The sequence below is a fragment of the Corvus brachyrhynchos genome, unplaced genomic scaffold (genome assembly GCF_000691975.1).
Source record: "Corvus brachyrhynchos isolate BGI_N302 unplaced genomic scaffold, ASM69197v1 scaffold249, whole genome shotgun sequence".
Taxonomy (NCBI): domain Eukaryota; kingdom Metazoa; phylum Chordata; class Aves; order Passeriformes; family Corvidae; genus Corvus; species Corvus brachyrhynchos.
The window spans coordinates 248,050-271,597 of NW_008240226.1; the positions used below are offsets into that span (position 1 = coordinate 248,050).

The 23,548-nt window shown below is 36.8% G+C and overlaps 1 protein-coding gene and 1 long non-coding RNA gene across 2 annotated transcripts in view; both read left to right on the forward strand.

The window, feature by feature from the left end:
* GRIA2 (glutamate ionotropic receptor AMPA type subunit 2) overlaps positions 1-23,548 on the forward strand; it is a gene marked incomplete at its 5' end in the record, with an annotated part of 56,240 nt that overhangs the window by 14,129 nt on the left and 18,563 nt on the right. Inside the window, 6 exons of the mRNA XM_017745109.1 lie at positions 11,140-11,307; positions 11,580-11,684; positions 12,400-12,510; positions 13,622-13,828; positions 14,334-14,704; positions 18,527-18,725. Coding sequence (XP_017600598.1) covers positions 11,140-11,307; positions 11,580-11,684; positions 12,400-12,510; positions 13,622-13,828; positions 14,334-14,704; positions 18,527-18,725 — 1,161 coding nt within the window. The remainder of the gene's footprint in view (positions 1-11,139; positions 11,308-11,579; positions 11,685-12,399; positions 12,511-13,621; positions 13,829-14,333; positions 14,705-18,526; positions 18,726-23,548) is intronic.
* On the forward strand, positions 3,607-8,045 carry LOC108449324. The gene is made up of 2 exons (XR_001865481.1): positions 3,607-6,977; positions 7,565-8,045. It is a non-coding gene; the product is annotated as an uncharacterized LOC108449324 (long non-coding RNA).

Sequence of the window (23,548 nt, forward strand, 5' to 3'; positions counted from 1 at the left end):
TGAATTGCTTTCCCTTACCTGTCCTGCCTGAGCATTTCATTCTGTCTTATATTGTTATTCTAGCTCTTCTTGGAATACTGTATAAACATCTAAGTTACTGAGCAGGTTAATGCACTGGTCTCCTACTTGTCCCTTAAGTGATCTTACAAATAAATTTTCTCCACTTTTGATTTTGAAGTAGTTGGCCAAACTGCCAGTGCTGATAAATGAACTTTTGCTCCCAGTCCCATGGAATCTAGGAAACTCTCTCTGGAGATTCTGTATGAAGCAGATAGGAAGGCTGACAAAAGCCCTGCATCATCAGTATAGAAATGAGAGGTGGTTACATGCGCCTAACAGGTAATATTATCCCTGGGATTGCAAATGTTCTATCATTGCAGACAAAAACATTGCAACTCTGTTGTATTATCTTCCTTTTGTAATCCAAAAGTAAGTGTACATTCATTCCACATCACAAAATTCAAGTCAGTGGAATATGACTGAGCTGATAAGACATATCACAGCATCCAACTACAGTCCTGAAAATAGAGAAAGATACCCCTTCTAAGAAAAAGTGCATTTCAAAGGGACATGCTCTTCAAGAAAGAATAGCAGTGCTAAAAGCCTCTTCCACAGATGCCCAGAAGAGGACCTAGATCAAACTGCTTTAAAAATGTATCTTTACAATTTATAAAATATTAATTATCAAAAATTGCAGTCTTAGGACATAGATGACAAAAGACACTGATCTCATTTCTTACTGCACTGTTACCTGTACTGATAAAACCACAAGATTTAAAGATTAAGCAGCATGCTTTAAACAAGTGCTTTGCAGCCTTTTTGCAGAAGATTTTTGCATCTTTCAAGATTAGCGCTGATACCTGCTTTACTCCAGATTAAATTTAAAACATGTCTGTTGTAACCAGGGTGTTTTCAGTCTATGCATGCAGTTCTAGAAGACCTAATGTGTAGATGTTGAAACATACAGTTGAACATCCTGGCTAAGTTTTTGTCAAGTAGCAGAAAGAAAAATGCATGTTTAATTTTGTAAAGGCTTAATAATAACAAGTTGAAATTTTCTTTTGATCCAGTATTACATATTTACAAATATGGTGGACTTTCTTAGCCTTAGTGTTGTGCCAGATTGTTATGTTTAAGGCAAGCTTCTTGATCTTGTGGAAGGACACTGAAGGACAACACGTCCATTCACATCCAGCTGCTCCAATTTGCTGATCTGATTAACCTATTCTCTTGGGGGGCAGCCTTTGGTCTATTTGCTGGAATAAGCTCAATCCGTATCTCTTGAAGGCTAGTGAGACATAAGTTGTATTGCCTTTATGTGGCAGGGTTTTGGGAGAAGGGGACTACAGGGGTGGCTTTTGTGAGAAGCTTCTGGAAGCTTCCCCCATGTCCAGTGAAGCCAATACCAGCCGACTCCAAGATGGATCCACCGCTGGCCAAGGCGGAGCCCATCAGCGCAGGTGGTAGTGCCTCTGGGATAACACATTCAAGAAGGGGAAAAAGCTGCTGCACAACAGCAGCCAGAGGGAGGAGTGACAATATATGAAAGAAACAGCCCTGCAGACAGTCAGTGCGTAAGGAAGGGCAGGAGGGGCTCCAGGTGCCAGAGCAGAGATTTCCCTGCAGGGGAAGAGTGTGAGGAGTCTGCCCTGTGAGGAGGAAGCAGTGGCAGAGATGGGTGCTGAGCAGACTGCAACCCCCATTCCACATCCCCCTGTGCCATTGTGGGAATGGGGTATAAAGAATTTGTGGGGGAAGTTGAGCCCAGGAAGAAGGGAGAAATGGGTTGAGATGTTTGGAGATTTAGGTTTTATTTTCATATTGTCTTACTATGGTTTGATTGATAATAAATTAATTTTTTTCCAAGTTGAGTCTGTTCTGCCTGTTACAGTTACTGCTGAGTGATCTCTCCCTACCCTTATCCCAAGCCATGAGCCTTTCATTTTATTTTCTCTTCCCCATCCCTCCGAGGAAGGGAGTGACAGAACAGCTTTGGTGGCATCTAGTGTCCATCCAGAGTCAACCCCCCAAATCAGTACTAAGCTTGAAGTAGGCATGTCCTATGAGGGACAGCTAAGGGCTCTGAACTAGTCTTCTTTGGAGAAGAGGAGGCTGAGGACTGACCCCATTGCTCTCTACAGCTTTCTGAGGAGGGGAGGTAGAGAGGCCAGTGCTGAGATCTACTGCCTGGTATCCAGTGACAGGGGGATGTGTGGGAATGGTTCAGAGCTGCACCAGAACAGGTTCAGACTGGGCCTTTGGAAGCATTTCTTTACATTTCTTTAATTTTTTTAGGGTGGTCAGACACAGGAACAGCCCTCCATGAGAGCTGGTCGATGCCCCAAGCCTGTCTCTGTTTAAGAGGCATTTGGAAATTCTGTTAAAAACACACTTTAGAATTGGTCAGCCCTGAATTGTTCAGGCAGTTGGACTAGATAATCCTTGTAGATCTGTCCAACTGAAATAGTCTGTTCTACAAGTCTGTTCAAGCCATCCTACTCTGTGGTAAGCTTTTCTAAGAGCAACCTGAGGCTTGAAGTGCCTGAGACAACTTGAGTATGGTATACACAAAAACTATGTGCAGCATGCAGAAAAGATTTTGGGGCTGCCTGGTTGAAGACCTAAATCAGCTCAAACTCAGAGAATCCCATTGTGTTGGATGATGATGATAACAACCCTGGTACTTTCTGTAGCTATTTTGGGTGGATGTAACTGTTTCATGCTGGCGCATAATGTTTCAGATGTTCTTTCATGATTGTATTTCTGACTTCATAATCTCTTTCCTCACCCAACCAATGTATAGCTAAGATACCAAAACACTAGATTGTTTTTACCTCCTGATTTTGTCTTTAGTATTTTCATGTTTTCAAGTTTCTTCTTTATAGTCAAGTCATACAGTCTTTTAGGCAATTATTATGAAACCATAAGTCAGGAGTAATGATGCTTGTAACTGAAAGATGCTGGTTGAGCTCTGCTGGTGCTAATTTACCTCAAGGATGCAATACAGATAACATGCAGAAAAAAAAAATGAAAATACATAGCACACAATTGTTTACCTTGCAGAAATAATTAACATTTAGATGACTCACTTATAATAAGGAGCAAAGAAGAAAACAATGTGAACAAAGAAGAAAACACTGAAAACAATTACTCAAACTGAAAATTCAGAAGGCAGTTTGTCTAGATATAGATGAGGAAGCAAAAGTGTACAGTTGATGAATTAGACAATACCTTTTTTTGGGCCATGCCTCTTATGATTGCAGTGTGTTAGAGAATGGTTTTATAATGCAGTGAATTTTAATAAGAGTTATAAGGGATATTCTGTTGCACCTGCTACAGTTTTAATAGAAAACTATGATTTTGTCCTAATATGTCCTAATTCAAGTAGATCATAAAGATTTATAAATAAGACTTTTTAAAAAAATAGTTATTTTTAATATTTATTACGAGGTCTAACCAGGAACTGATCTGGAGTATATTTGTTTTTTCCTAAGTGCCCTTATAAAACTGTAGGTTCGTGAGATTGTTCTGTCTGTTTCCAGTCTTTGCATTTTGGTTTCCTGGTCTTAAAAAAAGTATGCATCTAGCAGTTGGTGTTCCAGCTATCTGGTTTCACTGGGCTTTCAAATCCCAGTATTCAGTCTTCTCTATTTGAAAAAATACATACAAAAAATGTGGGCATAAGAAATTTCAGTGTTAAACTTCATGCTTCTTTTTAATAGCTAAAGGCTGTTTTTCATAAGTAATCACTCATTCCAGCATAGTTGGTTTAGTTTGGGTTTTTTGTTTTTTTTTTTTTTTTTTAAGAAAACTCAATTAAAGAATGGAATGTTTAGTCACTGAAAGCAGTGGGTGGTTTGAGGCAATATCTGTAGATTTATCTCAGACATACAAAAGGCCAATTGACCCAGATCCTTCGATCCTGCAAGTAAAAGTGGCTGAACTGTGCTAAAGCAGACTTGAGAAAACTACAGAGCCAATTCCTGATGTCTCTATGAAGCTATGTTTCTTTGAATTTGAATCCACTTATTCTTAGTAATTATAAATTTTTAAGGATCTTCAGCCAACAAAGTGCAGTGGATTCCTTCTGCCTATTTTCTCAGGAACTCTGCCTTGCTTTTTTTCAACCAGCAATTCATCTGGATATGGTGGATATAAACAGGAAAAGCTACTATTCCTTCATGATCCAATTGTTCATCAAGGTCAGCCATACCTCTGGCCTCACAAGGATCAATGTCATTTAGGGCAGTAGAGCTTGATGGAGAAATGGGGATAAGAGGAGAAGAGGGAGTCATAGACAAAGATGAAAATAGTAGTAGGAGGAGGAATGATGTCATGCAAAAAAGGGGTCAGCAAAGTGAAAAGAGGCTGTTAAAATGTGAGCAAAAGACAGAAAAGAGGTGCAGCTCAGAGCTGGAGAGCATCTGTGGCTGACAGTTTCTTGGGTCAGGGGAATAAGGGAGGAGGGGAAGCCCTGGGTATACTTCAGTGAACAAGGAGAGGAGACATGCAGGTTTATTTCTGGGGCAGGTCTGGTATTAAAGAGCCATTAATGTAGGTAGCTGCCCATATTATCTAGCATGGGGTGGCAGAAAAGTGAAAAGGAAGTGTTTATTATTTGACAATAACTATGTCTTGGTAAAATCAGTAACCTGCTAAAAATGATGTATTCAATTCTAGTAGTGTCCTGCTTGGAAATTAAATTGGAGCAAACAGGAGAAAGCTGTTCATCTTGCTACAACAGGTATCTTGTTGCTGATTAGGGTAGATGAGGAGTGGTAATGAAAACGGGGAATTGTGGTTTAGGGTTTTTTGTGTTTCTTTCTTTTTCTCCTATTGTTTTAAATTTAAGACTTGAATTATTACTATTAGTTTTAAATGGCACATTTTGAAAATTCTTAGAACACCAAGTATGTAGGATGAGAATTGCTGATTGGTTTTTTTTCTCCCCTTCCCCCTCCTGCAAAAAAAAAACAAATCCCAAAAAACCAAACAGAAAACCCAACAAAACGACAAACACCAAAAAACCCCCAAACCTCCCCCCACACACACACACTTTAACATTTCAAACACTCAGAGCAACTCTTTCAAATCCATTTCTTGGAGTGTATTTTTTTCAGAGAAGTCTTTTGCCTTTCTAGTTATACATTTTGTTCTCATCCTGTGAGATTTCCCAACTTGGTCTGTTTTCACTGCTGTGACCAAAGGCTTCAGTTTTTGCTGCTGGATCCTGCTGATTTTTAATACTGTGAAGAGTGACATACTTCGCTCTGGCTTAGCCTTGAAGAAAAAGGTTTTGTGTATTCATATGGTAACAATTAAAAAGTTGTATATCTTTGTGTTTTGCAGTGAATTCAAGGTGATTTTATTATCAGTGGCATTGACTTTTGCAGGTGTATTCTAAGATAGAAGTAAGATTACACAAATCATTCTAAAAATCTTATTTATTTTGTTAGTATGTATATTTTCCACAGGCAGTGGCATGATTAGAATACAACAGGATCTTTTATAAGTAAAATGCTGTGGCTTCAAATCCACATAATTATTTTTATTATTTCTGTAAAGCTCTGTAAATTCAAATCCAAGTAAATGGTTTTTCATTTACTCTAATGGAAGACCGAAATACTTTAAAACCTCTGATCTCAGTGTAAAAAAAAAAAAAAAATAAAAAAAAAAAAAAAAAAAAAGTATGTACCTGCACACCTGCACTCCTTCACTCTTTTTTTCTGCTAGATTAGCACTTCTGATGACTCTAGTGAGAAGATTGTTCTGAACTGGAAGCAATCTTGGGGGAGGAATTACCGTTTAGGAATCTCATTCCTATTAGCGTAGTAGATAAAATAGGTAGAAAGGCCAAGCACTTTGGGCTTCATAAATCTTGTGATCTTTGCTATATTCAGTTTTTAAAAGAGTGAAAGAAGGTCACTTTCTCCTATAAATATCCTACAGTGGGAGCATTAGGATAATTGCAGTGCCCCAGTCTTGTCAGTCTCTGCCGGATGTGCTGTGAGTTGTCTTTCAAATAAGAGTTAGACTTCCAGGGATTCAGGCTTCGGCAGGTGCCTAGCTGCGCTGGCTGTTCTGGGTGTGCCCAGAAAGCAGCCTTTCTAAACCAAGCAAAGAGATAATTAAAACACATAAACATGTCCAAAAATCATTAGATTTTCTGGAGAGCAGTTTTGGAGCTGAACACAAGTTTTTCTAAGGCGACAGGTTCCTTGAGGTGTTCTTTGCATCTTATGCCAGTATGGCACTTCAAAGCAAAAATGCCTATTTGTTTAGCTTTTCTATGCACACAGAGTGCTGCAATTGTGTTTGAATAAAGGCTGTTATCAAAGTGTAAGTTGATGTGACTGCACAACTTTAAGAAAAAAAATTTAATAAAGATAGTATATTCATTACGATAAATAGGGCTTGGTCTCTAACCCCATCTTTACTGAGATTAACTTAGGATAATTTTTTAAAAGATCAGGTAATTTTACATTTTATTAATTTATATTCCCCATTTAGTCAGAACCGGGGTTGTTATAAAAAAAGTCCTGTGTATATGCAATTATTCTCAGCTAAGACTGCCTATTTTCACAAGAGCACCATCCTAACAAAGAGGAGGAGCCATGCACTGTCTCTTCTGGGCTGCCTGACCTCTATCTCACATTGCAGTATTTGAAACATGGCCATAGGTAATGAAGATGCTCAGGTGCTAAAGGCCCATTTGCAGTCTGAAGGGCAACCAGCCCAGCAGGCTGCTGCACACACACCCCCACTCTTGCTAATGCCTGCACAAAGCAGATGAGAGCAAAGCATGATTATGGGCACAGTCAAAGGCCATCTTCACTTCCAATTACACTTCTGTGTACAAGATTTGACAATGTTTCTTGTTTCTATTGGAAGTAGCTCTTCGCGTTTCCACGTCCTGTCAGGATGGTATGCAAGGTGCCATGAGCTCCAGAAGGACGTAGCCATTTCCTATCAATTAGGTAATTTTGTATTCACTTTCTTATCTGTCAGACCACTTTCAAGTATTTTTCAAAGTGTCTGTAATACTATCTGTTTCAAAATAGCTCCCAGCTACACTAAAGACCCTTAAGGAAATAAGGGAAATAAGGTGTCTGCTGTTGCATCAGTTTGACTGCACTGAAAGTACAAGAGACAGTTGCCCAGTTCCTTTTCTAGTTCTTGACAAGTAACTTTGTGTCTCATTTCTTTTTGCTTGTGTGTTTACTTGTTTTATCAATCTTTCTGCTTCTGTTGTTTATACTAGCATTTAAGTAGAGAAGTACTTTGTTGAGGGAAAAAATGGGCAAAATTCAGATGAGAGATTTTATTATAATTTATTTTGTATATTTGCTGGTATTTAAATTGTTTAAATATAAGGAAAAAATGTAGAAGTGTGTTTATACTGATTGATTCTACCCTCCTGCTCTTGCAGCAAAGAACATTTCCTGTATTTCCTCTCTCAGAATTTTACTGCTCTCCAAGGGAAAATATTTGTATCAGATTTTAGACCTCCCTTCTCTTAGCCTCTGTTAGTGATGCAGTTTCCCTTCTCCTGCTTTTCCTACAGCAGCCCCCCATACACTGTGAGGAACCTCCATCTGTGCTTGTTGCAGACTGATTTCTGCCTTACTTGAGCACTGCTGCAGCTGGATCTGCCGTTCTAGCTGAGGTCTGCCCAGTGTCTTGTACAACAGCCCTGCTTTCTTTGACATAGCTGGTAGAGTCCCTGCCAAAATGTTCCTGTTATTTTGTTTGTCCTTCTCACTGTTGTGTTGGATTAGGGATGAATGGCTAATTCATAGTCCTTTTGAGTGGTTGTAGGTTGTTATTAGTGTGTCTACAGTGTAAACATCTGTACCTAAGCTGATCGCTCTCAATTCCTCCCTAGTCTCAAAAGTCACTGGACATCAAGTGAGTGGAATCAAAAGCACAGTTAATTTCTCTTCCAAGAAGGTGTCTAACTAGTCAAATGAATCACATCTTAGAATGTTTATTACTCTTCTCTGACTGTAAAAAAAAAAAAAACAAAAAAACAAAAAACCAAAAAACCCAAACTCAAGCTAATCTGTCAAGGACAGATTTAGACATTGCAGATATCCAAATCAAGAGGAAAAGAATTTGACTTCTTGTAATTCAGAACACTTTCCTTTTTTCTTTTTTTTTCTTTTCTTGGATTTATGTCTTCACATTTTTATTTGTTTTCCACTGCTTAAGTATACTGTTTCAATTATTTCAAATGTCTAATCATATCTTTCAGCTTTGTCTTGAGCACATGGAACAGGCATTGAGTGAAATACAGGTCTAAGAGGCTAACTTAGCTTTCTTATATCTTATAATTTTGAAATACATGTATAACAAAATCTTGTGCTTCTGGGGTAGTTCCTGCAATTTCACCTTCAGAAGATTCAGTTACTGACTGTACAAAATAGAATCTTGGTCCTTTCAGCTAAGGATTTCTGAGTTACTGGAAAACATCTGGTTACAAAAGGCAACATCTTGCCAGTTTTTCTTGGACAGCAAATGAGTAATAACTTCTGCTTTGTCTGGAATGACTTTGTTTTGTCTTTAAATTCATCAGTGCAATTGCAGCTTACAGGTTTTACTAAGGTCTATAGAACATTTAAGTTGAAGGTAGAAAGTTAAGTTAGAAATTTAAGTTGAAGAAAATTACATGGGCCTTGTGTTTTCACTGCTTGGTAATTAAGGCATCTACTTAGAGAAAATTCATATGACATTCATGCAATCCATGTTTCATAGCAAATGGCATAAAATCTTTAGGCAGTTTATATTATCAGCTTGTTATCATAGTTCTAAAATTGTGAGATGCAGGATGGTTTTTTAGCATATTCTTTGCCATGCTATAATTAATGCAAGTGATTCTGTAAGAGCTCTGGTATAGCACCTATTTCATTTGTAGTAAAGTTGCTGATCTTATTATCTACAGTTGAAAGGAACTGAAATGAAGTTGGGGGATTTACAGTGCCATAGAAGTATTAAGAAGTAAGACCCCATCCCACTTCCACAGAATAATGTTCCAAATAGTGCTCCCATTTATTTTAATAGTGTAGATCAGAATGTGGATGAATCTCCAGTAAAACAAAGTGAATCAAGGCAGGGCTAATGCAGCCTTTAACTTATGACCATTTTATTTATTATGCAGACACACACACACCTCTGCATGAGCAGGTTATTGGTCTGTCATTTCTTGTTTATGGTAATGAGTTCACTTTGGTTTAGTTTGTCAACTTTACATCTATTTATGAAGCTGCAGATAGTTTTAATGAGCCCCATGAAGGTTATTAGGAGCTGAAAGTGTTTGCACAATAAAGCAGTAAGAAATGATGCATGGGCTGTTTGTTTTCATGGCATCTCCAACAGTGCTTGTAAAATATTTTGAGATCCTTAGATTAAAGCTGTCTTAACCTAAATTATGACATGTACATTTTATACATGTGATGACACATATGCACATACAGATACTGATTGATAGGCAAAGCTCTACAAAACCCTCGTGTATCACTGAGCTGTGAATATTCAGGCCAATAATTATATACTATAGAAATAATATTCTTGAGAGAATGCATTAAATATATCTCAATGATTCAGTGAATCACAGAATAACTGAATTAGATAGCATTATAGCTTCTCAATTCCAAGCTCTTACTTTCTCTGCTACCCAAAGTCCGTTTTGGTGGTTAATGACAGTGCTGTGTCCAAAGTTTTGCAGGACACTGGTGTGGCACAATATGTTTCTGAACTGCAAAGAGCAATCAATGTTTAAAGTAGTACTGCTAGTCAGGGTCCTTTCTCTGTACCTTCTCCTCATCTCCAAATTCACTTAATCACTGCTGCTCCAGTAGGAGGAAGTAGTAGTGGCTCCAGGCAGTCTTTCACTTCATTCTTCTGCTGTTCCGATCCCTTTAAAGATTCTGTACAAGTCACTGAGAAAACTTTATTGAGAAGATTCGCACTGGTCACTGAGCTTACCAATCTTAAAAAAAGAGTTCTACTTTCCTTGTTTTCCTTTTCTAAGGTCTAACAGTTGCATATAAAAATTAATCTCAGTTCAGGAACTTGCTTTGGTTACAATTACAAGAGCCTTCTGCATGACTTGAGCTAACTAATTAAAATTCTTATTAAAGTCTGAGTCATTGAAGCAGAGAGCTAATACATCATTTTTCTCCACTTTACAGTTTATATATTTGCAGCATCTAATAGCCTTCACAGGGATCATTCCGTTCATTCATATGCCTCTAAGTAGTTATATTCTGGCCCATATTTCCAAAAATGGCCCCTATATTTGGCATAATTGCGGTGTTCCAGACTCAAAAAGCCAGTCCAACAAAGTCCTCAGTGTATGTGCACATGTGGTTTCAGTTCAGTTAGTTGGTTGAGATGTAAAATTTTCCAGTCACTGAAGAAAATAGGTTTTGACCATTTAGCCCCAGTTTCTCATGCATGTGATCACAGGACTCCTCTCTGATGTCTCAGAAGTTGTAAAGTTCCTTATACTATGTCAGATTAGGAACATGGAGCTCTCTGAGGGACACCATTTTTTCCAGGCATCTCAGTCCCAAAACTGTTTTGTGTGGTGTTGACAAGGTATTGCATACTTGAAAGTAGCTACCCCTGAGATTTTATATTTAATGGGAAAAAGTTAAGCACATGTATATACAAATACATGCTCTTTGGGTTTGTGTGTATATATGTGGGAGGAGATGAAGTCTAGAGATCTGTGAATAAATGCTTCTCTATCAAGAGCGTAATCAGAGGAACAATTTCTTATTTTTACAGGCTAACTCAGGTTAAACACTGAAAATTATTTCTTTTTTTCCCTTTCACCTACATGGACTTCCAGCCATATCTGCAAACAGGATTTTTACACAGCTGTAGTGGGAAAAAATGTAATTCACACTGAAAACAGCTGTAAATCTTTAGTTTGGATTTATTGGCACTGCCCCTAACCATTCTGATGAATACATGATTAACTTTCATGGATGCCCCGCAGAGGGTAACTAAGGAAAAAGTGGATTGATTTCAAGTATATCTTACTATCTTTTCTAGTGTTTAATGGATTACCAAGTGAATTGGTATAGTGAAGCTGAAGCTGCTTTTTAATTAAATATTTTCACTTCTTTTCAGTATACCTCTGCTCTGACCTATGATGCTGTTCAAGTGATGACAGAAGCTTTCCGTAATTTGCGTAAACAGAGGATTGAGATCTCCAGAAGAGGAAATGCTGGAGATTGTCTTGCAAATCCAGCTGTACCTTGGGGTCATGGTGTAGAAATAGAAAGGGCATTGAAACAGGTAGCTTCCCTGGAGTGGATGCTGGGATGAGTGCATGTGTGAAGTTCTCTATATTTATGGAAAAAATCTTCTAGTCTCCTAACCTGTCTGGATCTTGCTGAGAATAATGTGGAAGTAAAGTCCTCAGGAACCTGGCTAAGATAGTATATTGCATATGAAAATGACTCTAAAGTGAATGTTCTTGAAATATCAGTAATCATTTGTGGAAATAAAAATGCATTTTCTAAAAAGAAACAAAATTTTCCTACCATTTCCATTTTCATCTATTACAGGTTCAGGTGGAAGGGCTAACAGGAAATATAAAGTTTGATCAGAATGGAAAGAGAATCAATTTTACAATAAACGTCATGGAACTTAAAAGTACTGGTCCTCGGAAGGTAATTTGAATTGTCTTGCAGTGTCTTTAAAGGTTTTACCATTCTAAGCAATGGGTTAAGGTAGGTACTGAAACATTAGATTAATTAAAGCATGAGTTCTGATAATATTTATTCATGGGTGTATTCTACAGTGGTCTTGCAGAACGAAGTAAACATATGTATTATTTCTTTCTAACAAATATGAATTATTATTTCTGGTAAGTACTACAGAAGAGTGTTTTCCTTTCAGTTTTGCGGATTAAATTTTTTGCTTTCTGATCTGAATTGCTAAATGTGAGCCAGCATTTGGAGAAATATGCTTCTGAATGACAAAATACACTTCTGAATGACAAAAGCTTTCAAGTGATGTTTTTATAAGCGAGTTTGTCTTCCCGCTCTAATTTCAAATCTTTCAGCAAAAACCAGTTTCTCATGTTTTGCTTATCTGTACTATTTCAGTTTTACAGTGTGTGATGTTGATATTAAAACCTGTTAATATGTGAATAAAAATGGTATACCTGCTTTAGGCAAAGTAATGTGAACAAATGTCATTAGTTCATTCTTTTTACTGTTCGTTGTAGTTTTTCACTACATAAATAGAAATGCTTACAGTGGTAAATCCATAGCTGAAATAGTTCTCTGTGAGCAAAATCAAGGGCATAGTAATAACATGCTTTACCTTTTCTAGAAAAGTTCATATTCACTGGTGTCTGTGCATCCTGTACACTCTCTTTAGATTGGATATTGGAGTGAAGTGGACAAAATGGTTGTGAATCCTCTTGACGGCCCTCTCGGAAATGAATCTTCAGGACTAGAGAATAAGACTATTATTGTCACCACTATTTTGGTAATTAACCTCCTATTTTGTCAGAAGACAGTCTGTCCTACAATGATTTGTTTCTCAACATTATGTTAGTTTAAATATACTGTCTTTTTATTATTTGAGGTTGTGAGCTGTTATTCCCTGTGGTACATAATAAAATCTAGAAGTTAAGGAAATGTATGTGATTCAGGATATGGTTTTGATCTGTAGAGGATGAATGGTCTTTGAACATCCTAGAAAGTTATGGTTTTTTAAATCTGAAAATGGAAATTAAATACCTGCTTCCAAAGGAGAGGAACTTTCTGAGAGGCAGAACCATAGTGTTCATTTTAGAGAAGAGATTTTGACAAAGAGACTGGTTCTTATGCTTCAGGATTGTAGCTGCTATGGATTGGTAAAGTGTAAAATGAAATGTTAAATGTTGTATTCTGGTTGTTTAGAAAATTGAATTGTATATTATCATAGAAGAGCTTTTTTTTTTTGTAAATTACACAGCTTGTTTATCAGTTTGGATGAGCCGTAGGTTAGCGTAGGAATTTCTCTGGATGCAAGAACAGTTCTGTAACAACTGAGCAAAGAGGAAATATATTAATATGACTGATGACTCATCACCAATTTTGCTGATGATAGAACTTCAGTGCATAGTTATAGATATCTTACCTATTGTTAAATTAGCAATTTAATAAAAATACAGCCTTGAGAGCCTCAAGTGTTTTCCCAGGGAGAGATGTCATTGTGAAATAGAAAATAATTTTCTTGTATAAGACAACAAGCAACTAAATACCTTTGCCTTCTTCCATCGAAACTGTATGAGAGAAAGAAACTGATTTTGGAATTTACTCTTTCTTCTCTGAATGCATAACTCCTGTTAACATTCATGGTCATTATTAACATACTTCTGGGAATCCCTATGCCTGTAAGTATTGTTATTTGTGTATAACTCTGGAGAATGCAGCTTTTAACTGTGTTAAAGACATGTCACATTAATAATTAACAACTAACGTATACATAGCATGTATGATACAGATGGTATCCGCTCTCTCTTTTCACATGTAAAAGGGAACTTACTAATCTGTGACGTGTACAACTGATGAACATCTCTGTCAAGTAGCTAAGGCAAGTTCTTTCTGTGCAGGAGTCCCCATATGTCATGATGAAGAAAAATCACGAAATGCTTGAAGGAAATGATCGATATGAGGGCTATTGTGTGGACTTAGCTACAGAAATTGCTAAGCACTGTGGATTCAAATATAAGCTTACAATTGTTGGGGATGGCAAGTATGGGGCAAGGGATGCAGACACCAAAATCTGGAATGGGATGGTTGGAGAACTTGTTTATGGGGTAAGAAAATTTTCTATAATAAAGCCATTAAAGATGACTGATGGAAGGAGTGGGATTTGGTTTCGTTTTCTCTCTAGAGTGTAGGAAAGTTATTTAATTAATTTGATAGGAATTATTAACATCTAATGGCTTGAAAAATTTTGAAAGTAAAACTTGAAATTACATTTTAAATGCAAATGAAGATGGGGGGACGTGAATGCATATTTCATCCTCCTGACCAGGTGAAAAGCTAAGTACTTTGCTAAACTTCTAAATGCCATATGCTTTTAATAGGGCATATATAAAAGCAAAAACTTAGATTACATCAGCCATATGGCTGTATGTGTTTCAATATGAGCTCAACTGAAAATTTCTGAAATTCTCCACAGGATGTTCTCAGTGAAACAAATGTTGCTGGTGTCTCTGCTGTCCTATTTTCTATTTGTGAAATACCATAGAAATGAAACCATTTTTTGCTTTGTTCATTGCATTAGCTATTATTTGCTTTTTTTTTCTTCCTTTACAGAAAGCCGATATTGCAATCGCTCCATTAACTATAACGTTGGTGAGAGAAGAGGTGATTGACTTCTCAAAGCCCTTTATGAGCCTGGGGATATCAATAATGATCAAGAAGCCTCAGAAGTCCAAGCCAGGAGTGTTTTCCTTTCTTGATCCGTTAGCATATGAAATCTGGATGTGCATTGTTTTTGCCTACATTGGGGTCAGTGTAGTTTTATTCCTGGTCAGCAGATTTAGCCCATACGAGTGGCACACTGAGGAATTTGAAGATGGAAGAGAAACGCAAACTAATGAATCAACTAATGAATTTGGGATATTTAATAGTCTCTGGTTTTCCCTGGGTGCCTTTATGCAGCAAGGATGCGATATTTCGCCAAGGTTGGTTACTCACTCATTTCAACTTTGTGCATTTTTGGTCTCAGCCATCTCAGCCAGAAGAGGTTCATGGTGCATATATTTTCATTCTTGGAGAGAAATTATTGCAATGGTTTTTTTCCTCCCTAAAGTCACAGAAGTCCTTGAAATAAAAGCACTTGTCTGTGACATAGGGTCAGGATGTAGTTGATCGATACCGTCTTAATGTCGATCATAAATTTTCCAAGTGGATTTATATACACCATGAAGAGACTGTAAAATGCATAAGGTTCACATCATTCCATGCCTTCTTGGAGGGGTACCGTGTTTTTGCTGCATATTCCCATTTTACAGTTGACAGTGCACGTGGTTCACAACAACTGTAGTGGGAAAAAAGGATAACATACTAGTCACGAACTACACAGGCAGCACTTTCCCTCTAAAACTCACTACATATCATAACATGGTTATGAACACGTTCTTACTCTCCAAGAGAGCCTTGAACTGAAATAAAAGTCTCATGATGGCTCTAATTTCATGTGGGTATTTGCAAAACACTGCTGTTTTTACATGTCCTAGTTTTAGAGAACTCACAAAGGAAGTTGCGAAAATGAATCTGAAGGTCCAGTTCATAAGTGCTTAATTCCTCATGGATTTTCTTCTACTTGATTAGGGACAACTGTAAAGCACTTAATTCCTTTGCAGTTTATTAAATATTCTATTTTGCTTGTGCACAAGTGGTTCTAGCCTTGTTTCAGCAATGTGGTAAGTAGGTAGGTAAATAGCTGTTTGCTGCTTGAAGGAAATACAGTAACAATTTAAATAGGGCCGCTGGGTTTAAGGAAATCAAACCAGAAGACTTAGTTAAAACTGCTTAGGATAATTAGACTTCTTGTAAACATCCTGAATTAAGACAGGGAACAGGTCAATTTCTAGCAAGTCTGGTGGTTGGTGGTCAAAATAAATCATACCAAGGGAGCGTTTCTTAGATATAAGTCATGCATCCCAAAAGGCAAAAGCAGGTTTTCAAGTTGTTCTGCTGCAGAAAAAACAGCATTTATTGTGTGAGAACTTAAGCAATTCTGTGTAAAGGCTGCTGTATCACAGAGGGAGATGCCAGCCTTTATGATGAAAGATGCAATGCATTTGGCATGGAACACAGTAAGAATTTTATGCAAGAGACAAGACAGTGAAGAGGGCAAATTGTTGCAGATCATGAGAAGTTGCGTTAATTTCACTCCTGTGGGGTTTTTGTATTGATTGCACACTTCACAGCTGGAGTTGACTGCTAGGTCACCTATTAGTACAAAATTATTTTTATTGAATCAAGGCTATAGTAGAATTATGATCCTTTTCTTGTTATCATTGTTATTTTACTAGCTATGAAAGCACAATGGTTGTTTTATATGGTTTGATAGCTTTTGAAAGGTAGTGCAAGAATAGTGATAGCAAATGGTCATCACAAAAGGTGCATGAAACTCAATTTTGGATATTCAATATTTAGTTTCAGTGAAGCATTTAACTTTATTTCATTGCAAACATAATTTGGAGGAAGGTAGTTAGTTTGTATATTATCTGTTTATTATAAAAATAGAAAAGGGCTAAAAAAAACTTGTTACTTCTGATTTTGCAAAACATTTCACTATGGAATTTGAACTGCCTACAGATGAATCAGAGTAAATATAAAAAGGACTATCTTCAGGCATCAACAAAGTACCTTTCTGAAGTTAAATTTTGCACTATGGCAATCATTTCTCTTATAAAAATGACAATTGCTCTAAGACTTTTAGAGTAGACAAGTTACCAGGGTTCCCTGAGTCTGAAATAGAAGGTGGTGCTGAGTAAGACTGGGCCACCTGGAAATGGTCTGTAATAGCAGTCCCTATGTTGCCTCATGGGTAGTAGAGGAACAAAAGAGTAGAATAATATATTATATGATAATCATAACTTAGAGCAAAGTTTTCCTCATCTTTTCTGAGAAGTGAGTGTGCTCTCCATTCTGCCAGATAATACCTTTCTAAGTACAAAATATGGTGCACAAATTTATGTAACTGTTGGCAGAAATTTTTGGTTTAGTTCTTAAAGGTCTGGTAAATAAGGTGCCTCTAAAGTGTGGGTTCATACTAGCACATTTTAGAAACTTTTCAAAATGTACATAAAAAAAGAAGTCTGTGACAGACTGGCTGGGGAAATGTTGAATACAAATGACACCCCAAATAATTCTACTTGTAAAATTCATGTGGGAGCATAATTTCTGGATTCATATTGAGCTTATTCTTTTTCACAAAGTCAGTGGCTTACAGATCATGGACTTTTGAAAATTGTTGTCATTTATAGTGTCATCAGTACAATATAAAGTTCCATAAAGTTGGTAGTTCTTAAATACACATTGACAAATTTTACCTTGTAAATACGTAATATAATATAATCAGTATATCTTATAACTCAATATTTTACTTGTAGAATTAGCTGATATTCTAATTACTTCCATTTCAAAATAAGTATGTGATGTTTTTTCAAAGGTGATGGAAAGCATGTTTGCAGAATACATCTCACTTTAGAATGAGTTTGAAATAATTTTTTTTCTATGGTCCTTTTGATAACACGTTTTGGACCTCATCTGACTTGATTTTCTTGTAGTAGAGTGAATTAGTGAGACTGTTGTGAAATGGAATAAATCTTTCTATGTCAGAATTATGACAGAGATTTTATACAGTAGCAATTAGAAAAAATAATTTGTCCAGAATTGGTTGCATTTAATTTGGTTCCTGTGATTCCTAATTTGTTTACTTAATGAATACAGGAGACACACCAAGACATACCTAAGCTACTGCAATGCCCTAGTACTAGACTTTCAGCTGCATGCACATTTCTGCCAAGTAATTAAGCACATCTCCAAAGATTATATACTGTTTCCTATGCTATCTTGTTTGAAAACAAAGTAGTAATTAATTTCAAAGTTTAAAGGATCATGAAAAAAATTCCAAGTTTGACAATAATGTAATATCAATATTTCTCTTATATTAGTTTCCTGTTATTGAAAATTACTGAGTTGAGTTGTGTGCTTTATACTGTTTTATAAATTTTCTTGAGTTCTCTTTTCTTTTTTCTTCTTGAGCAGGAGAAGCAAAACACAGATCCATAAGAGCCCACCTGCTGCAGTTATAAACATCAGATTATTATTATTTTTAAAAATATACTTTCTTCACCATTTTTCTGTATTATCACTGATTTCATGTCCAGTCCTCTGTTTGTTAAATGCTTGTATCTTTCAAAAGTCATGTGCACTTTTTAGCCTATAGATATTCCCTGGGCAAGCTTTCCTTACAAATAATGCTATTTGTTTCTCAGTACAGGTTGTGTACAGCAGCATAAGCCATTGTTTTGTGGAAATCAGTCTTTGTCTGAATGTCTTATAAAAACAATCAAGGCCCTTGATTTTAAAGTGCATAGTGGTTTATCTGAAAGCACTGTTTCGCTGATTTTGTTTGATCCTCATCATAATGTCACACAAAATCGCTTCAGAGGGAACAAAAAGTTTGTGTTAAATATAGCACATTATGATGGGAGCAGTTTCCTTCAAGTCTTCAAGGGCTGTCAAAACTTTGAAGAACTGGATCACTAGGTTCTCCCAAAAGAAAACTCTGGAGTCCTGATTTCAGCAAAGTCCAGGAGATCCAGTGGAGAATGCCTTGATTTCCCATATGATGCATATGCAGAGCTGGACTCTGAGATAGCCTGAAATGCTTCCCTATAGTATAATGCATCATTTGCATAAAACTGATAACGTGTTCCTTTTTAGGACTTCCATTTCACTTTACAAATCCATTTCATACTTGTTACTAGATCCCTGTCGGGGCGCATTGTTGGAGGTGTGTGGTGGTTCTTTACCCTCATCATAATCTCATCCTACACGGCTAACTTAGCTGCCTTCCTGACGGTTGAGAGGATGGTGTCCCCCATTGAAAGTGCAGAGGATCTTTCCAAGCAAACAGAAATTGCTTATGGAACATTAGATTCTGGCTCCACTAAAGAGTTTTTTAGGGTAAGAATCTCTACTTTTTTTTTTTTTTTTAAGATTGTTTTAAGTAGGTCTTCCATCATGTACATGTGTTTTCCCTTTGCTTTATTAAAAGATTGCTATGAAAGTGTGATCTGCACAGCTCAACTCACAAGTATAAGTGTTCTGTTTATTTGTAATTTACATTTTATTATTTATATACAAACATAAGGGTCTTGATATAAATATGTGAAGCGACATTACCTAAAGAAATACTCCACTATACAGTGAAAAACAAGGTATGTTTGAAGAAGGAAGTTGATGTCATTTATCTGTTTCATAGCTCTGCTATATTTTAGGTACCCACACAGTGAATAAGAACATGGGAAGGTGCATATTCATGTTTTAATAAGTATTCTACATGATTTTTCAAGACTGCAGATGGGGAAGGGGATATAATCCTGTCAGCTGCCATAGAAAATACATGCCTGCTTTTAAAAACAGTTCTTACTTGTACTTGTGTTATATTAATGCCTTGGAAGCCTGTCAGTCCTCACCTCCTGCCTCTGGGTATTGCAGTTTTAAAAATACATGAAACTTCCAATGTGTGAGTCTGAGGCTACCCTTGAGACATCAGCTAGCCTGGTGAAATCCATCCAGCAAATGAGTGAGAGACTAAGGCTGCTGAGAGAAAAAACCCAGAACGGCCTCGCCTTGTCTGTGTGCTCTGTGTGTCTCTCACTGTATGAAGGAAACACATCTGAAGTGCTAAAATAGAAAGAAACTTCTGTTTTCATGCTTTTTAGTGCATGATGTTACATTTAACAAACTGTGTTTTAAAATAGTTATAAATAATTCATTTATATTTCAAACATACACTGACATGAAAATGAAATTAAACATATTCTCACAGATATTTTTAATATGCTGTATAATTAGAGCAGTAACTTCTAGATTATAGTTTTCACTGGATCCTATAATGCATACTTAACTGGTAATGGACTAAATAGGAATCATATTTGTCTCAACTGTAGAAATATTCTGATTTTGAAGATAGGTTCAGTAATAAAACCTGCTGCTGATTGCATTCCTGTTGGCTAAACCAAAACTAACATCAGGTGTGTGAGCTGGTAAAAATGAGACTGGGTTTGTCCTAAGAGTCTTTAGAAGCATTTAGAAGCATACAGGCATGTTTCTGGTTTTGTGAACATAAACCTTTTAGAACACTCTACAAGGGGGGTCCTGGGGATTGAATGTGAATTAACAGTAGGTCACTTCTTTTGAATAGTTTCTCTTTTAGAGATTTTTAAGCATTTATATTTTAAACAAAAAGTGTTTGTATGTGCATGCATTAGTGTCTAGTTGTACTCCTAGCATATATGTACATATTTCCACTTTTACACAATTGTGTTCCTGGCGATTGCTTGAGCACTAAAAAGTTACTTTTGTAAAAATTAGGTAGAGGGTTTGTGAGGGCATATTCTTCATCTTTGGTTTAGTTATATTTGGGTCTGCACAAACAAAAGTAAAGATCTCTGGAAATTTCTACTCAGCAATTTCTATCACAAGTTGGGCACAGTATTTGCAAAACAACTTCTTAACCTGATGCCTCTATCTACTGTTTGCTAAAAATCACTTAAACTTGTCCAGTTACTTTTCGAGAAATAACAACTGCCAGCATTTGTTTTCAAGAGGCCTGAAACTCAAGTTTCAAGATGATACTCTCTTTCTGCTGAAGACAATGTGAAAGCTATCTCTATCACTAAGGAGATTAAAATTTCTAGATACTCTATACCTAGAGTATATCTGTATTCTGACTGGATTGGACTGGATGTGTGATTTTTATATGACCTGAAATTAGCACTCAAATTCTTTGAACAGCTGAAAACAACTTGAATGTATTTCTAGCAGCAAGTTAAAATGGTCTGGCTTCTGCTCTGTCACTCCCAGGAATTAAAAAAAACATACGGGGTTTTTCAGTTAGTCTGTTTTCAGGAAGTAGCATTATTTACAAGTTTGTTTTCTATCGATGGAATGTGTACTGAATCTTCACTAGCAGAGCCCTAATTTCTGGGTCAGCACAAAATAAAAGGTAGTTGTGTACTGGGGATGAGAACAGAACACTGAATTATCTTTGCTACTAAAACATGTTTTGTGATAACACACGACACAATTGAAGAAGAGATGTTTTTGCAGTATTTTTCAGAAAGGAATTCTTGGAAATTGCTTAGATGGTGAAAGTTGCCTGAAAAATCCTGTTTGGAATAGCTGAATATATATGTGTGTAATGTTAATTGAAAGAGGTGGGGTCAAGCCTTTTTCCAGCTCCTGACTGCTCATCACATATCCTATAGACAGTAGCACACAAGCTAGCCCATATCACTTGGGGATAACATCCTTGCCATTCATGACTAAAGAATGTGTTGCCTTTGCACTTTACCCCAATTTAGGTAGGCACTTCCTAGATTTAAAGGTAGTATGGACCTGCAGGAGGTATTCTTGCCAAGAGTGCATAGAGCATCACTTGGCACTGCATCAAGAAACATAACTGAGAAAAAGAGATGAAAAAGCATTGTGCTCTCGTGTTTCTAGTGCTGCTTTAAGATGAGAAGCAGAGGTTTGGTACATTCTACATAGGAAATACCAGTACAAAAATAATGGATTTTAAAGTATTCTTAAAATAAAAAAAAAAGGTGACAAAAATAATGACACGAACATCATCAAGATACTATTGCTTGTTAGTAATAATCTTATAGATAATTTTGGAGCTATAAGTCTACAGAGACAGAATGTTTTTTCTTTAATGACAGATCAATCTGGTCTCTGTAAATACCAGAATGTGTAGTAGTTTTCCTCAGGAGATCTCAGAGTCAGTACTAGTAGAATCACAAGTACAATCCACGTCTAGAGAGCTCTGTTCTGCTGAGTTGGGATATTTACCACTTCGGATTCTTGCTAATGCCTCTGCTTTATAGATAGTCCTTGTAGAGTTCTTAGTGCAACTGAAAGCCTAAACAAAGGTATATAATGCATTGCTTTTGCATTTTCTTTTGGCTTATGGGCAAAACAACAAAGTAAGTGTGGCCATGGTTTCCCCAAAGTGCATTGTTTTTCTGAAATCAATAGTTGATTGTAGTGGTGAGAAAGCAGATAAGTCTGCAAGCACCGCCGGGAAAATTCAGGAGTCATTTCACTTGGTCTTGTGCATCATCATCTCTCTAATTGCTGGGTCACAGGTACTACCTGATGGAGAGCTACATGGTGGGCAGTGAAATGTTGTCACTCCGGTACGTCTTGGTGACACTGTCCACAGTCGCACGCTGTCTTTGCCTTGCGTGATTTCACAGTTGGTATGTGCATTAGCCAGGACACGTAGTTGTGCTTTGAAGGGGAAAAAAGTCACTAACCCAAAAAGATAGTCTACTGCTCACCTGCCACTGCAGAAGCTAATTTGAAAGTATTATCTATATGTGTTAGCTTTTCACTTACTTTCATGGGCTACGGCACTGGAACAAAGAATAAAAGTAAATATTCAGGCATTCCCTGTAACATTTACATACTTTTCACCTGCTTGAAGGTATATTGAAAATTAATATCAAAATGATACAAGAACAAAAGTTAATTATTTTTACAGTTCTGTCATATTTTTGCTGTATTCCTAGCGCTGCTCATTAAAGATATGTACAAATTGGATAGACAAATCAAATCAATCATCCCACCTTTTTTTCCATTTCAGAAGATGAATTGTAACTATATGGAAGGTAATAAGGCATCTCAAAAAGAAAATGATGTGCAGAGAAATAACTAATTTACTTTCTCTCTGCATTAGTTTTTATTTAAAATCTCTTCATAGTACCTATTTTTGAACCTATAGTGTAACATGGACAGACCAGTCTGTTTCATTGTAAATGTTTTGGTGGCCTTTAAGAATAGATCCTCTGCCAAAATAAAAGCAAGTAGAACTGCTCCATAACAGGGAAGTATCCCTTATCTTTCACTGAGAAGACTGTTCAAGAGTTGCTTATTCTTGCTGAAGAGGCAAGAGTTGCAGAATGAAAAGGTGGGCATTGGAAACGTGCTGGAAGGATGACAGTCCTTACAATCTTGTAGAGAAATCCTCTCACACAGTGGAAAGCCAGAAACAAACACAGGAGCTGACAAGAGCTCGAGTCATTTCTGCTGCAAAAGTGTTGTTTGTTGGGAGGCAATGAAAATTTGGCCTGAAGGAAAGTAGCAATGTCTTTTCCGAGTATCTTCAACAAAAATCCAGTGCCTCTACTTCAACTATTTTGAAATATTTTTTAATTTGTAAAAGTATTTATGTTAACAATTGCATTACAAGAGGGGATGCAAAAAAAAGCATACAGCATATGAACCTCAATCTGCCTTCATTCACATCAAGATACTGAGATTTCTAAAAAAAAAACAAAACCACAGGAATCTTTAAAACTGGTGCGAAGAGAAGAAACATGATTTTTTCTTTAAATTAAGTTGAGGTTAAAAAGCTATGAATCATACCTCAGCCTCAATTTTTGAAGTTTGAGATGCAGAAGAAATACAGAACATACGTTTCCAGAGTTTTATTTTGACTAGCTCCACAGAAGCCTCTGAGAGGCGAAGGAGTTGAAAGACTCAGCCATGAAATACCCTGTAACATTTGCTATGAGCTCTGCTTGATACTTTAAGAGGCCGAGAGGGTGTAGGACTGGCACTTCATAGATCTGCAAAGCAGATGTGCCTGGAGAGTGCGGGTTTGGCTCTTCAGATTGATAGGAGAAAAAGGTCCACAGCTGAAATAGTGAGGAGAGTCAGATCTGAGCCCTGACTTGGTGCAAGGACTGCCTTTGCATCCAATAGCATATTATTGA